Source organism: Diaphorina citri, unplaced genomic scaffold, assembly GCF_000475195.1.
Source record: "Diaphorina citri unplaced genomic scaffold, Diaci psyllid genome assembly version 1.1 scaffold1873, whole genome shotgun sequence".
NCBI classification, from domain to species: Eukaryota; Metazoa; Arthropoda; class Insecta; order Hemiptera; family Psyllidae; genus Diaphorina; species Diaphorina citri.
Window position 1 is genome coordinate 26,801 of NW_007379299.1, and position 13,754 is coordinate 40,554.

A 13,754-nucleotide genomic window follows, 5' to 3' on the forward strand; every position below is an offset into this window, starting at 1 on the left:
TCTTATGCATGGGAGGCCAGAGAAATCACCATTTCTCGTTTCTCGTCTGGTGATGCAAAATGCCTATCTCGTGTCATAAATTTCTAGAGGAAACGAGACAGCGTAGAAAAATACCCTCGACTTCAGCGAGACTAAACAAAATGTATTTTTCGTCTCGAAATTATCGAGAAAAATTTTACGTCTTGTCAAGCATCAAGTCAAGTCACGAGTTTACTTTTATGATAACGACGTTCTACAGTACTATTCATAATAATTACGTCCTTACTTGGTTTAAACTAAAAATAGTAATAATAATATGCTTATGTTTACTTAAAACGATGACATGTCAATCATAGTAGTACATAAAATAATGTAAATGTAAATGCAGTTTCTTTGTGTTATTATGTCACAACTTTGGTGCTCACTGCAGCATTGTAGGATTTTCCCAATATCTCAATAATCCTAAAATCCAATGTTTACATACCATGCTGGCACCGGTCGTTATGCGTATTTATATGTCATTGCTACTCATTTTCCTCACGAGGCTGAGTGGGCCCCGCAACAGCCAGTCACGGAATCAATCATTTGGATGATACAAATTTCTTGGCCCCGCCGGGAATCGAACCCGGGTCTCCCGCGTGCAAGGCGAGTGCAGTGACCACTACGCCATGGGAGCTGACGCCATTCCCCCGGGAATCGAACCCGGGTCTCCCGCGTGCAAGGCGAGCGCAGTGACCACTACGCCATGGGAGCTGAAGATTGGATTTCCTCACGAGGCTGAGTGGGCCCCGCAACAGCCAGTCACGGGATCAATCATTTGCATGATACAAATTTCTTGACCCTGCCGGGATTCGAACCCGGGTCTCCCGCGTGCAAGGCGAGCGCAGTGACCACTACGCCATGGGAGCTGACTGAAACGAGATCGAGGCCCCGCAACAGCCAGTCACGGAATCAATCATTTGGATGATACAAATTTCTTGACCCCGCCGGGAATCGAACCCGGGTCCGCTGAGTGGGCCCCACAACAGCCAGTCACGGGATCAATCATTTGCATGATACAAATTTCTTGACCCCGCCGGGAATCGAACCCGGGTCTCCCGCGCGTGCAACGCGAGCACAGGTGACCCCTTGCTATGGGAGCTGATTCATCCGAATACTAACCCCTTCTGATTTTTAGGGGCGAAAAATCCGACTCTTTTTCTCTCCTGTTAGTCCTCTTTTGTCACTCTTAAGGTGTGTCCACACAATCCACTCATCGTCGACAGTCGTTGATCGATGTCGACTGAACCGTCCACAGTGCCTCGATAACGTAGTTTCTCCTTGTCGATCGATGTAAATCGACGGTCGGACGACTATACCTGGACACACCTTTAAGGAACTAGCTACCTCAGAAAAGTCTTTTTGAACGACCCTGTAGAATGTGTAGAAGTCCAGGCAGACATCTTGTATCCACCGATTTCAAGGCCATATCACCGGCCCATTATCCGATCTTGGTTCGGTAATAAATTAAAAAAGCCTTGTTCTCTCTCTCGTCTTCTTGTTATTATTAATGTCACTGATTAGCGACATATGATCAGTCAAAAAATAAGAAGAAGAAGAAGAAGAAGAAGAAAAAAAAACCTGTCTACAGAAGTACCTCTTTTTTATAAATATATATTTTTTTTAGAAACTTAAACCCACCATCATTCAGTTTAATGCATTTTGCAATAGGCAGTGACATCGGATATTCCGAATTTTGCAATCTCCACTTGCAATAATTGCACTCTCCTATTCACCATTTGCATTTCTGCATTTCTGTTGAAGAACGTTAGAACGCATTCCTTCTGTAGTTCTGTCTTAGTAGGTACATTGAACACACGATTTTAGTAGGTATATTTAGTACATTCTGTTTAAGTCCCAAAGTGAAGAAAAAGTTCAAACTGACTAGTAACATGGACAATAGTCATAACGCGATTCGACGCGAGAACGCGAAAACCGAGGGGAACCGCGAAGAACACTCGCTCTACGGGCAAAACGAACTTCGGCACTACGCGAAACACGGTGACGGGACAAACGATTCTCACGCGGCGAAAGAATCTCGGGCGGACAGCGTAACCAAACCGGGAACCCCGACCGACCGCGGTAACCCTTCCCCGTCTACGCCCAAACTGAAAATCAAATCCAACATCATCGACACGACAACCAAGCCGAAATTGTTGAAGATTGCCGATCCCGAACAAGCGAATGCTCCGGCCATGTTCCACCATCCGTTTACGGCTATGAATCCTCTGTTACCCCACCAGATGGCTGGCGGACTTGAAGCTCATCACCCCATGGAGGATGTTCATCCGTATCTGTGGCATCCGTTGTTTGGCAAGTAAGTGATTTTTGTTGTTGAAGATTGCCGATCCCGAACAAGTGAATGCTCCGGCCATGTTCCACCATCCGTTTACGGCTATGAATCCTCTGTTACCCCATCCGATGGCTGGCGGACTGGAAGCTCATCACCCCATGGAGGATGTTCATCCGTATCTGTGGCATCCGTTGTTTGGCAAGTAAGTAGTTTTTCATTCCATTTTCTCTCTCTCTCTCTCTCTCTTTTTTCTAATGTGCAATAGCCTGCACAGTGGACTTTTCGCACACAGGAATTTCGTTGAAAAAGTCCTCCATTGAATGTTATTGTCTAAGGTCTTTAGGGACAGGAGTTTTACCCTCTATTCGGCAATAAGCTACCCGCGGTACAATGAATGACCACAGAACCTCAGGGATGAATGATCACAGAACCTCAAGCCAGACCAACGAGATGAAAACGTCCAAGGAGTATTCCTTCTACAATGCAACACGAAACGAATTGAAACACAACTACGATGTCTCGCGACAGGACAAACTCCGCGAGAACGCAATGAATGACCACAGAACCTCAGGGATGAATGATCACAGAACCTCAAGCCAGACCAACGAGATGAAAATGTCCAAGGAGTATTCCTTCTACAATGCAACACGAAACGAATTGAAACACAACTACGATGTCTCGCGACAGGACAAACTCCGCGAGAACTCTCCAAGGAGTATTCCTTCTACAATGCAACACGAAACGAATTGAAACACAACTACGATGTCTCGCGACAGGACAAACTCCGCGAGAACGCGAAAACCGAGGGGAACCGCGAAGAACACTCGCTCTACGGGCAAAACGAACTTCGGCACTACGCGAAACACGGTGACGGGACAAACGATTCTCACGCGGCGAAAGAATCTCGGGCGGACAGCGTAACCAAACCGGGAACCCCGACCGACCGCGGTAACCCTTCCCCGTCTACGCCCAAACTGAAAATCAAATCCAACATCATCGACACGACAACCAAGCCGAAGTTGTTGAAGATTGCCGATCCCGAACAAGTGAATGCTCCGGCCATGTTCCACCATCCGTTTACGGCTATGAATCCTCTGTTACCCCACCAGATGGCTGGCGGACTTGAAGCTCATCACCCCATGGAGGATGTTCATCCGTATCTGTGGCATCCGTTGTTTGGCAAGTAAGTGATTTTTCATTCCATTTTCTCTCTCTCTTTTTTTTTTCTAATGTGCAATAGTCCTGCACAGTGGACTTTTCGCACACAGGAATTTAGTTGAAAAAGTCCTCCATTGAATATTATTGTCTAAGGTCTTTAGGGACAGGAGTTTTACCCTCTATTCGGCAATAAGCTACCCGCGGTCACATTAAGCTTACCCAGCCAGAGTGGGGACAGGATAAGTAGCTCGCGAATGTCCAGATGCTCATTCATCCGGATGTTAACCAAGCACAACGATGCTTAACTTCAGTGATCCATGGGGGACCTGGTGTATTCAACGTGCTCTCACCAGTAACTATTTATTTAGATATTGTTCTTTGTTGAGCTGGTTGTTTGAACTCAAATAACAAAACGAACCAACCTCAGTGGCTCAAGCAGTTAGCGCGGGAGGAATTTCAGAACTGGAGGTTTATGGTTCGAATCCCTCATAAGGTGAAACAGCAGTGATAATAAGCAGGGTAGACTAATAAGCAGGGCAGGGACGTATCTCAAGATACTAGAGTTGGAGACTAAGTACCTGGTAGGTAATTTTGGTATAAACTTGATTTTTTATAGGAAAAGCTCGCGCCCTCCCTGATTTGTCTCCAAGCCCCCCAGTTTGAGAACCTCTGCTATAGAGGGTCTCTATCATTTTCATAGGTTTGGTTTTGCAGCCGACTACGCGCTACTCCAAGTCGCGCATCTACGCGTGCAGTATGAGACCAGACCTTTGTCAGTCTAGTTATAGCTTGATTCCCGTCCGGACTTTCGAACAGATAAGGTTCGTTTTCGGGAAAGTTGACTTTCTCCTATCCTGTGTCCTCCTTCGATTTCGGAACGACAAGACCTCAGTTGTTAAAGTTTCCTCTCTTTTTTTCAAGTTCCCTCTATCAAACCTCTCTTTTTACGAGACCTTCATTCAGTGGGTGTAAACTTTACAAACTTTCAAGGAGAAATTTTAATGGCGTTCTCCACTAGGTAACAATTTAATGGGTTACATACGTATATCATACCTTTACATGGGTAAATATAAACATGATGTAATGACGTAGTTGTTTTGACGGCACATTTGTCATTCGATCCAACGATGACTTTGAATTACCTCTGTACTTATTGGGCCCGTCGTATATTGGAAGCGCCAGGGCCTTTTTTAAGGTGTCGAGCCCGCTACAGCTTCATTTTTCTCTTGTACTGTAGGTACCTATTCCACATTCCGAAAATTCTGAATTAAAGAGTCTGTATCTCATGTTAAGGGAGACGTTTAATTACATGGGTTTCTGTGGGTAAAGACCATGGAATTTGCTTTGGCATCAGCCAGGGTGTTCATTTTTCTCTTGTTCTGTATTTTACACTCCAAAAATTTGGAATTAATGAGTCTTTCTCTCATGTTAAGGGAGATGTTTTAATACATGGGTTTCTGTAGGTAAACACCATGGAATATGCTTTAATAATAATAATAATAGACTCTTGAGTGGAAGGCAACCACTAGGCGAGGTTAACGCCGGAGGCGTTTTCTACCACCTAACCCTTAGAAAGCTAACTAGGCTGGCTAGTCTGCATATTGTATTATGCCTGATTTGTGGCTTTTTTTCTCTGTCCCAATTCTGCCTCTACCAACTAGTTACCTACATCGATCCATCTAATTAAATAAAAAATATAGCAGGTATTTAAAATATAATTTGTCTGGTTAGAAGAACTTCTTTCTGTTGCATCAACTGAATCAAATTAATCGAATAATTTTCGACTCTTTTTTTTTCGGTGTTCCAATTATTCAGTGATTTATGTCTCGATTTATTTTTTTGTCATAAATGAGATGACATAGATGACATTCCTTACTGTATCATATTATGACCAATGACATTTAAACGTTGTGTTAAATAGTTTAAATGTTCAAGTACATAAAAAGTTTTTTTTTTATTATTAATATTTATTAGAGTGAAGAAAAAGTTATTTGAAATACCTACTTCAAATGTTTTTTTTTTATTTTTTTTTATTTATTTTTTATTTTTTATTAAGGGCTTTAACAGCTAGCCACTGGCGTGGTCATTCGCCCTACTTCAAATGTTAAAAATGCTTTATTAACATTATTGACGTCTTTTTTTTTACTGTTAGGCAGGTAGCTATGCTATTTTCATATTGTTTGTACTTTTGTAGCCGCTATAATAAATAAATGAATAAAATATCTGTATAAAAAAGCTAATATAGTGCGGCTATTGCAAGTATTTTCTTACTCGCAGTTTTTTCAGATACCTACAGACCTCGGTTTCAATAAAGTTCTTAGGTATGTTAGGGTCATTCATTTTGATATGCGAACGAAGTCTTCCTAAATAAATTCACCCCTTGTGAAACTAACTGACTGACTGACTGGCTAACTCACTCACTCACTCGCGCATACAAATTCCAACCCACTTCTGGGTATGCTAGGAGGATGCGGTTTTCATATTACTCTGCCTTTATGGTGTAGTAAGAACGTTCGCCTGGTAACCAGGAGGGCGCGAGTTCAGTCAGCTGAGGCATGGATTTTTATACTAATTAATTTGAGAATTTGATCACATTATAACAGAGTTTAAAACAAAATATACCCTGTTTATCCTGCCAGAATGTCCCTTTACTCCCGCAGTCTAAACAAGGTCTTGCGTATTTGGTACAATATTTAGACACTATCCTCTAAGCTTCAAGCTTACTAGTCTGGCAGTATTTACTAATACTTTTCATATATGTCTTGTTGGTTTCAGATTATCGAAGAGTTAAGCAAAGAGCTGGAGCTTGTTAAGCAGGAGAGGCAGTCAGCATTGACGGCACTATCTCTGAGTCAGGACAAGGATGTAACCTCTCCCCTTAAAGTGGAATTAGATGCTTTGAGAATACAACACAAAGGTAAATCTATGTTTTATTTTCTGGACCACATGAGTCTAATTGTAGCAGTTGTTTCATTGCTGCGAAATAAAAACAGTGATGATTTGATGAAACACTGATTGTTTTTTTTTTTTTTTTTTTTGCAAGGCGAGTGCAGTGACCACTACGCCATGGGAGCTGACTACACACAAATATTGGCGAATGTTATTTTCGATCGTGGGATTTAACCGTAACGTAATCGGATCAACGTCTAAAGTTTACCATTATGTTAATGGGACTAGTTTATGCCATTTCCTAGGTAAAAAATGAATATGTTTGAAGTTTTTTATTATTACATACCTACCTACATGTTTACAAGAAACATATGTAATTCATTGGTCCAAAACTGGATCGAAAATTTTAAATAGACCCAGATATAAAGATAAAGAACTTGTTATAGACCAGTGAAAAACACATACATGTTTACAAGAAACACATGTAATTCATTGGTCCAAAACTGGATCGAAAATTTTAAATAGACCCAGATATAAAGATAAAGAACTTGTTATAGACCAGTGAAAAACTAAAAATCAGACTTTACAAAGGGGAAAACTACGAACAGATGAAAAAAAATCTTGAGCCCAAGGGGGGAAAATATCTTGAAAATCCAGATCATCTAGATTCTAGATTTTCTTACTTCTTTCATATTTCTTTCGTTCATTTCATATTTCACATTTCAAGTGATATGAATACTATTGTTGGTGGTGGGTGGTGTGTGTGTGTGGTGGTGGATGTGGTGTGTGGTGTTGGGTGTGTGTGATGGGATGTGTGTGGTGTGTGTGGTGGTCCCGTACAAAGGACGGGTCAACCACTAGTGAATACTAATTCCACGCAGCTTCGAACCCAACGTCTAATGGGTTGGTAGGGAAGTTCATAGATACATACATATGTAGATAATTTGGAGGTGTGTGGTATGAATTCGATTTAATACAGACAGATCTACACTTTTCAATCACAGGTGGTAGGTTCATTTTCTTCTTTTTCTTTTTTACCCGTGGATGAATTGAAACAGGACGGTGGGAAAGTGGAAAATGCCTCAGACATTAACCTTGCTAGGGGGTTGTTTTTCCAGGAATCCGATAACCGATATTATTTTATTATTAGGTACCAGCGATACCTGTAATATTTACTACATAACTCTAATAACATTATCATATGTAGCACTGTAGAGTGGAGTGCATTGAGCCCAAGGGGGCGAAGTGACCCAAAATTCACGGATCTTTATTTCTTGAATGAAAAGATTTGAAAAGGGCAGAGAAACGTTTGAAAAAGAATGGGAAGAACAAAAACAAAGGAATGGCTTATTAAAACTCCAATTTATTACATCTCTGAATTGAAACATCTAAAACCATTGAGGAGAACAGAGTGCAGAGTGGACACGGTAAAAATCTTCAAGTTCAGCTATCTTCAATGCATCCTGTCTCCCTTGGCCAGATCTTCAACGTTTGAAGAAGAATGGGAAGGACAAAGCAAAGGAATGGCTTATTAAAACTCGAATTTATTACATCTCTGAATTGAAACATCTAAAAAGTTCAGCTATCTTCAATAGTGTCTCAGTTGGCCAGATCTTCAATAGTGTCTCAGTTGGCCAGACTAGTCTTCTCCCTCTTCCGCGTCCTCCCCTCCTTCTCCTGCCTCCTCTCCCATCTCCTCATAATCCTTCTCCAGAGCACCCAGGTCTTCCCTCGCCTCCGAGAACTCTCCCTCTTCCATCCCCTCCCCGACGTACCAATGTATGAACGCTCGCTTGGCGTACATCAGGTCGAACTTGTGGTCCAGCCGCCCCCAGGCCTCTGCGATAGCGGTGGTGTTGGAAAGCATACACACGGCGCGTTGAACCTTGGCGAGATCGCCTCCTGGGACAACGGTGGGCGGTTGATAGTTGATGCCCACCTTGAACCCGGTCGGACACCAATCGACAAACTGAATGGTCCGCTTCGTCTTAATAGTCGCGATGGCAGAGTTGACATCCTTGGGGACCACATCCCCTCGGTAGAGCATACAGCACGCCATGTACTTCCCGTGCCGCGGGTCACACTTCACCATCTGGTTGGCAGGTTCGAAGCACGCGTTGGTGATCTCCGCCACGGACAGCTGCTCGTGGTACGCTTTCTCCGCGGAAACGATCGGGGCGTAGGTGACCAGCGGGAAGTGGACACGCGGGAAGGGCACTAAGTTCGTTTGGAACTCGGTGAGGTCAACGTTGAGCGCGCCGTCAAACCGGAGAGACGCGGTGATGGACGAAACGATTTGACTGATGAGACGGTTCAAGTTGGTGTACGTGGGACGCTCAATGTCCAGATTCCGCCGGCAGATGTCGTATATAGCTTCGTTGTCTGCCATGAACGCACAGTCGGAGTGCTCCAGTGTTGTGTGTGTTGTGAGGACGGAGTTGTACGGTTCAACAACGGACGTAGAGACTTGCGGCGCGGGATAGATGGCGTACTGGAGTTTACTCTTCTTGCCATAATCTACTGAGATCCTCTCCATGAGAAGTGACGTGAACCCCGAACCTGTGCCGCCTCCGAAAGAATGAAAAATTAGGAATCCTTGCAGCCCGGTGCACTGGTCTGCCAGCTTCCTCACTCTGTCTAGGACAAGGTCAATGATTTCCTTCCCGATCGTGTAGTGCCCGCGGGCATAGTTGTTCGCGGCGTCTTCCTTCCCGGAGATGAGCTGCTCTGGATGGAACAGCTGCCTGTAGGTTCCTGTCCTCACTTCGTCCACCACGGTGGGTTCTAGATCTACAAACACCGCCCGGGGGACGTGCTTCCCAGCGCCTGTCTCACTGAAGAAGGTACTGAACGAGTCATCCCCTCCACCTAAAATAAAATGAAGAAGGAAATACAAAAATATTATTTGGAAAACAACAATGAAATATAATACAATCAATACGGAAGCAAGAAGAAGTTTAATGAAATAAATCATACTGAAGAAAACCGTTCCTAAAAAGTACCAATGGGTACTGATATTGGAACAAAAGGAAGATGTTATTATATTTAGGTTAAATAAACCATTCTCATTAGTATTATTACCTATCATCTTGTCTGATGGCATCTGACCGTCGGGCTGAATCCCGTGCTCCAGACAGTAGAGTTCCCAACAGGCATTCCCGATCTGAACCCCCGCCTGGCCGACATGTATGGAGATACATTCACGCATGATGGGAAAAATGTGACTTATGCGGGGTCAAATAGAATTCTCGGTCAAATAGAGTCCCCGGAGGAAAAAAAAAGAAAGAATTTCCCAGTTGACGAACTTTTAAAAATGGATCGGAAAATTCAGCAGGATTTAAAATTTGCGAAATGAACTAATGGAGAACGGCTGAGGAAAATTGTTGGATTAATTTAGGTGGCTATCTCCTAGTTGACGAACTTTTTAAAAAGGATCGGAAAATTCAGCAGGATTTAAAATTTGCGAAATGAACTAATGGAGAACTCTCCTAGTTGACGAACTTTTTAAAAAGGATCGGAAAATTCAGCAGGATTTAAAATTTGCGAAATGAACTAATGGAGAACGGCTGAGGAAAATTGTTGGATTAATTTAGGTGGCTGGGTGAAATGTACGTTTTCCCAGTGTTCTTCCTGTTATGAGGGTCCACTGCCACAGCCAGCCTAGTTAGCTTGGTTGGTAGCACGTCTGACTTGTAAGCGCTAGGCCGCGGGTTCGATTCCCGCCCGGGGCGGATTTTATCCCGAACGGATAATGTTCGTTCTCGGAACGGCTGGCTTTCTACCTGTTATGAGGTCCACTGCCACAGCCAGCCTAGTTAGCTTGGTTGGTAGCGCGTCTGACTTGTAAGCGCTAGGCTGCGGGTTCGATTCTTGCCCCCGGCGGATTTTATGCCGAACGGAAAATGTTCGTTCTCGGAACGGCTGGCTTTCTCCTATCCCGCCTTCCTTCTCTCTTCGCTTTCGGGACGATAAGACCTCAGCAGTTACAGTTCCCTCTATCAAACCTCTTTCTTCGCCTTTTCCCTTGTTCAGACGGGGTCGGCGTTTTTCGTCAGACTCTCAATCAGCCCTGGGGTGATTGCTTTGGGCTGACATTCGGTATTGGCTACAAAATTTTCACGAGTGGATGCCCTTCGCACTCAACCTTTGACATTTCTTTAGTAAGAGAAATTTCAGGCTGGTATCCTCTCTGTTTAAAGCCCCCCAGCCAGACTAAGCTGGTCTACTCCCTGTTTAACGTCTCCCAGCCAGACTATCAAACCTAAAAAAAAAAGTTTTTAGTCACCTTGATTTTGTTTCGTTTTTCAGAACTCCAAGAGTCTCATGATGAGCTACAGGCCATGCTGCTATCCCAGGGCAGATCTCTCATATCAGGCAGCAATACATTGGCAGCCGAGTTTGCTGCTATGAGCCAGGACGATGTAAGTACCTACGTATACCCTTGTACATAATATTTCATTTGAGTTTGCTTGATTTTTTACTCTCTATTACTATAGTTATAGCGAGACTATACTAGTAATGAGATTTTTTGACCATAATATTCTGTGATATGCACCTTGCTTAAAATCTGCATTTTTTTGTTCTTTGTCTTTAAACATGATTTACCTAACATTGTATAATGATGGTTCAATACAATAGGACTTTATTTGGACCTAATAATTATTTATACTCGTAAACTAATAAAGTGTGGATTAAGGTGGAATTTTTTGAAATATGTAAACGGGAAAAGAAGTAAAATATGACTATTGGAGTTCTTTAACAAAGACTAACCCAAAACATTTGGCCTCTTTTTTATTTTTTAAAGGGGGGGGGGTAGGTAATAATTTTGCTTCGAAAATTTGTTACACCTTTCCTGGGACTGCATTTTCGCTTTTAAAAGTTAGAACTGTTTTTTCTGACCATCTTATATTCTTCTAACACGCATTCTTTTGTACATCAAGAGTTAAAAAAAAAAAAAAATAATAATAATAAAAAAAAGGGTTGACCGCGGATATGGCCTGTGAAAACTGAATTAAACATGCAATAATAAGTTACAAAGCAATAACATATTATTAAATTTTATTTTAGTTTTTAAGAATGATTTATACTTTATTTTGAAGTTTAAGAGAAAATGTTTCGTACATTTTATTTTAATAACAATGCTTCTTTTTTTTTACTCTATTGCGTTCATCGGTTTATTCCAGCTTGGATATTTCTTTTTCTCGGTTCTGGAATTTGCCAAGATTTGCTTTAAATCAATTCAACTCGGATGTTAACAGTTGATAGAAAGATAGGTAGGTTTTCTATTGTCCTTCTTTATTTTTTCTTCCTTTCATCTTTTTCGTCGCTCTATCTTCTGGAAAAATGGGTAAATATTTAAATAATTACCTATGATATTCTTTTCTCTCCCCCCTCATCATTTTTCCATCGGAAGAATCCCAATTATTGTCTTTAGAGTGGTAGGTGGGTGTTTTTTTTTACGTAAGGATGTCTCTTCTCTCCCTCTCTCACTTCTCAATCTGTTGTACTTTTTTTTCGAGATGTGTGATTCACCGCCGTTTTCGTAGCAATAAAAGAACTGCTACATTAAGGTATGTCCACACATAGTCGGCCGACCATCGATCGACACGTCCACACTGCCTCGACAACATGGATTTTCCTCGTCGATCAACGGCCGGTCGACTATGTTTGGACACACCTTTAGACTCGTGAGGTCTGTGTCGTATCACTTCTCACTCTGTTCCGCTATCACCTTCCCCTTCTCCGCTCTCTCCTGCTCTTCCTTCAGTTCGTCCAGCGTGTATCGCTTCAGCTTCAAATGATTCAACTCCTTCACTCGCTTCTTTCGACCGTCCATCATGATCTTGTACAGCCGCTTGTACTTGTTCGGGATCATGCGTTCCGCCATCTTGCGCTGACGGTAGTTCTCGATTTTGGCGGCGCCCGGATCCGCCGGGGTTTCCTTGCCGGCCTTGACCGCCATTTTCTTTTTCTGTGGAAGAGAAAGGGGGGAAGACATTATAATAATAGACTCTTGAGTGGAAGGTAACCACTAGGCGAGGTTAACGCCGGAAGCGTTTTCTACCACCTAACCCTTAGAGCTCCATTAAAGGAGAAATTTTAATGGCGTTCTCCACTAGGTAACAATTTAATGGGTTACTTACGTATATCATACCTTTACATGGGTAAATATAGACATGATGTAATGACGTAGTTGTTTTGACGGCACATTTGTCATTCGATCCAACGATGACTTTGAATTACCTCTCTACTTATTAGGCCCGTCGTATATTGGAATCGCCAGGGCCTTTGTTAAGGTGTCGAGCCCGCTACAGCTTCATTTTTCTCTTGTACTGTAGGTGTAGGTACCTATTCCACATTCCGAAAATTCTGAATTAAAGAGTCTGTATCTCATGTTAAGGGAGACGTTTTTATACATGGGTTTCAGTGGGTAAACACCATGGAATTTGCTTTGGCAGCCAGGGTGTTCATTTTTCTCTTGTTCTGTATTTCACACTCCAAAAATTTGGAATTAATGAGTCTGTCTCTCATGTTAAGGGAGACGTTTTAATACATGGGTTTCTGTAGGTAAACACCATGGAATATGCTTTGACAGTCAGGGTGTTAAAGTATCTCCTTGGCGAAAGTACGACAGAGGTCAATAATAAAATACGACTTACTTAGGTTGGCTTTTCAACTGGTACTTACAATGGTATGAGGACAGAACTTCTTGAGGGGCTTAGCGTTCTTGGTGAACACGAATCTCTTATCAAATAAATGCACCTTGGTGTCCTCTCCGGCCACTATGAACTCGTTGCTATTCAGAGGATTGCTGGCAACACTGTACAGGGGCATGCAACAGTTCCCCTTCCCCTTCCTCATCATTAGGAACCTGAAACATGGCAACATTGTAACATTAACATCCTCATTATAAAGGCCCTTTCCCACTAGTGAGTTTCATCCGATTTTTTTCCGAATATCCTGTAGATAATGTAATTTAAATGAGTGTTTTTTTTTTCAAGATGTTTGAGGGAACTGTAACTGCTAAGGTCTTACCATGCCGAAATCAAAGAGAGAAGGAAGACAGGATAGGAGAAAGCCAGCCGTTCCGAGAACATTATCCGTTCAGGATTTAATCCGCCCCGGGCGGGAATCCGCGGCCTAGCGCTTACAAGGCAGACACGCTACCAACCAACTAGGCTGGCACTGGCAGCTATACTTACTCCTTGCTATTAGTGCTAGCACTCTCTCGTATATCCACAGACAGAACTCGCCCATCCTCACCCACACTCAGTAGAACATGGGGACTATCTCGCATCACACTCAACTTGTGGGCAGAACGCTTGTGTTGGGCAATCAGTTGGGTGGTTCTGCCACTAGCCCCACCCACCTGGTAACAATAGATAAGAATAGAATT

At 42.7% G+C, this 13,754-nt stretch overlaps 4 protein-coding genes across 5 annotated transcripts in view; 2 read left to right on the forward strand and 2 right to left on the reverse strand.

The window, feature by feature from the left end:
* The first annotated feature begins 2,863 nt into the window (after positions 1 to 2,863).
* On the forward strand, positions 2,864 to 3,499 carry LOC108253466. 2 transcript variants are annotated; one of them, XM_026829587.1, is made up of 2 exons: positions 2,864 to 2,935; positions 3,025 to 3,499. In XM_026829587.1, exons 1-2 carry the CDS (start codon positions 2,885 to 2,887, stop codon positions 3,496 to 3,498), a joined length of 525 nt encoding a protein of 174 aa, XP_026685388.1. In that variant the 5' UTR covers positions 2,864 to 2,884; the 3' UTR covers position 3,499. The 2 variants fall into 2 exon arrangements, with proteins under 2 accessions (XP_026685388.1, XP_017302974.1); XM_017447485.1 differs by having other exon boundaries at positions 2,864 to 2,927; positions 3,017 to 3,499.
* A 2,712-nt stretch (positions 3,500 to 6,211) lies between these two features.
* On the forward strand, positions 6,212 to 10,824 carry LOC103517516. Its single transcript, XM_026829586.1, has 2 exons — positions 6,212 to 6,386; positions 10,667 to 10,824. Exons 1-2 carry the CDS (start codon positions 6,227 to 6,229, stop codon positions 10,807 to 10,809), a joined length of 303 nt encoding a protein of 100 aa, XP_026685387.1. The 5' UTR covers positions 6,212 to 6,226; the 3' UTR covers positions 10,810 to 10,824.
* Positions 7,832 to 9,640, reverse strand: LOC103517515 (tubulin alpha-1 chain-like). Its single transcript, XM_008482553.3, has 2 exons — positions 9,440 to 9,640; positions 7,832 to 9,226 (listed from the first exon to the last, which is right to left on the reverse strand). The coding sequence occupies exons 1-2, from the start codon at positions 9,564 to 9,566 to the stop codon at positions 7,998 to 8,000; spliced, it is 1,356 nt and encodes a 451-aa protein (XP_008480775.1). The 5' UTR covers positions 9,567 to 9,640; the 3' UTR covers positions 7,832 to 7,997.
* A 1,167-nt stretch (positions 10,825 to 11,991) lies between the features above and the next one.
* Positions 11,992 to 13,754, reverse strand: part of LOC103517518 — a 19,558-nt gene continuing 17,795 nt past the window's right edge. Inside the window, exons 8-10 of the mRNA XM_017447486.2 lie at positions 13,561 to 13,727; positions 13,046 to 13,229; positions 11,992 to 12,362 (exon numbers count right to left, since the gene is read on the reverse strand). Of these exons, the coding sequence (XP_017302975.2) occupies positions 12,063 to 12,362; positions 13,046 to 13,229; positions 13,561 to 13,727 (651 nt within the window). The 3' untranslated portion in view covers positions 11,992 to 12,062. The remainder of the gene's footprint in view (positions 12,363 to 13,045; positions 13,230 to 13,560; positions 13,728 to 13,754) is intronic.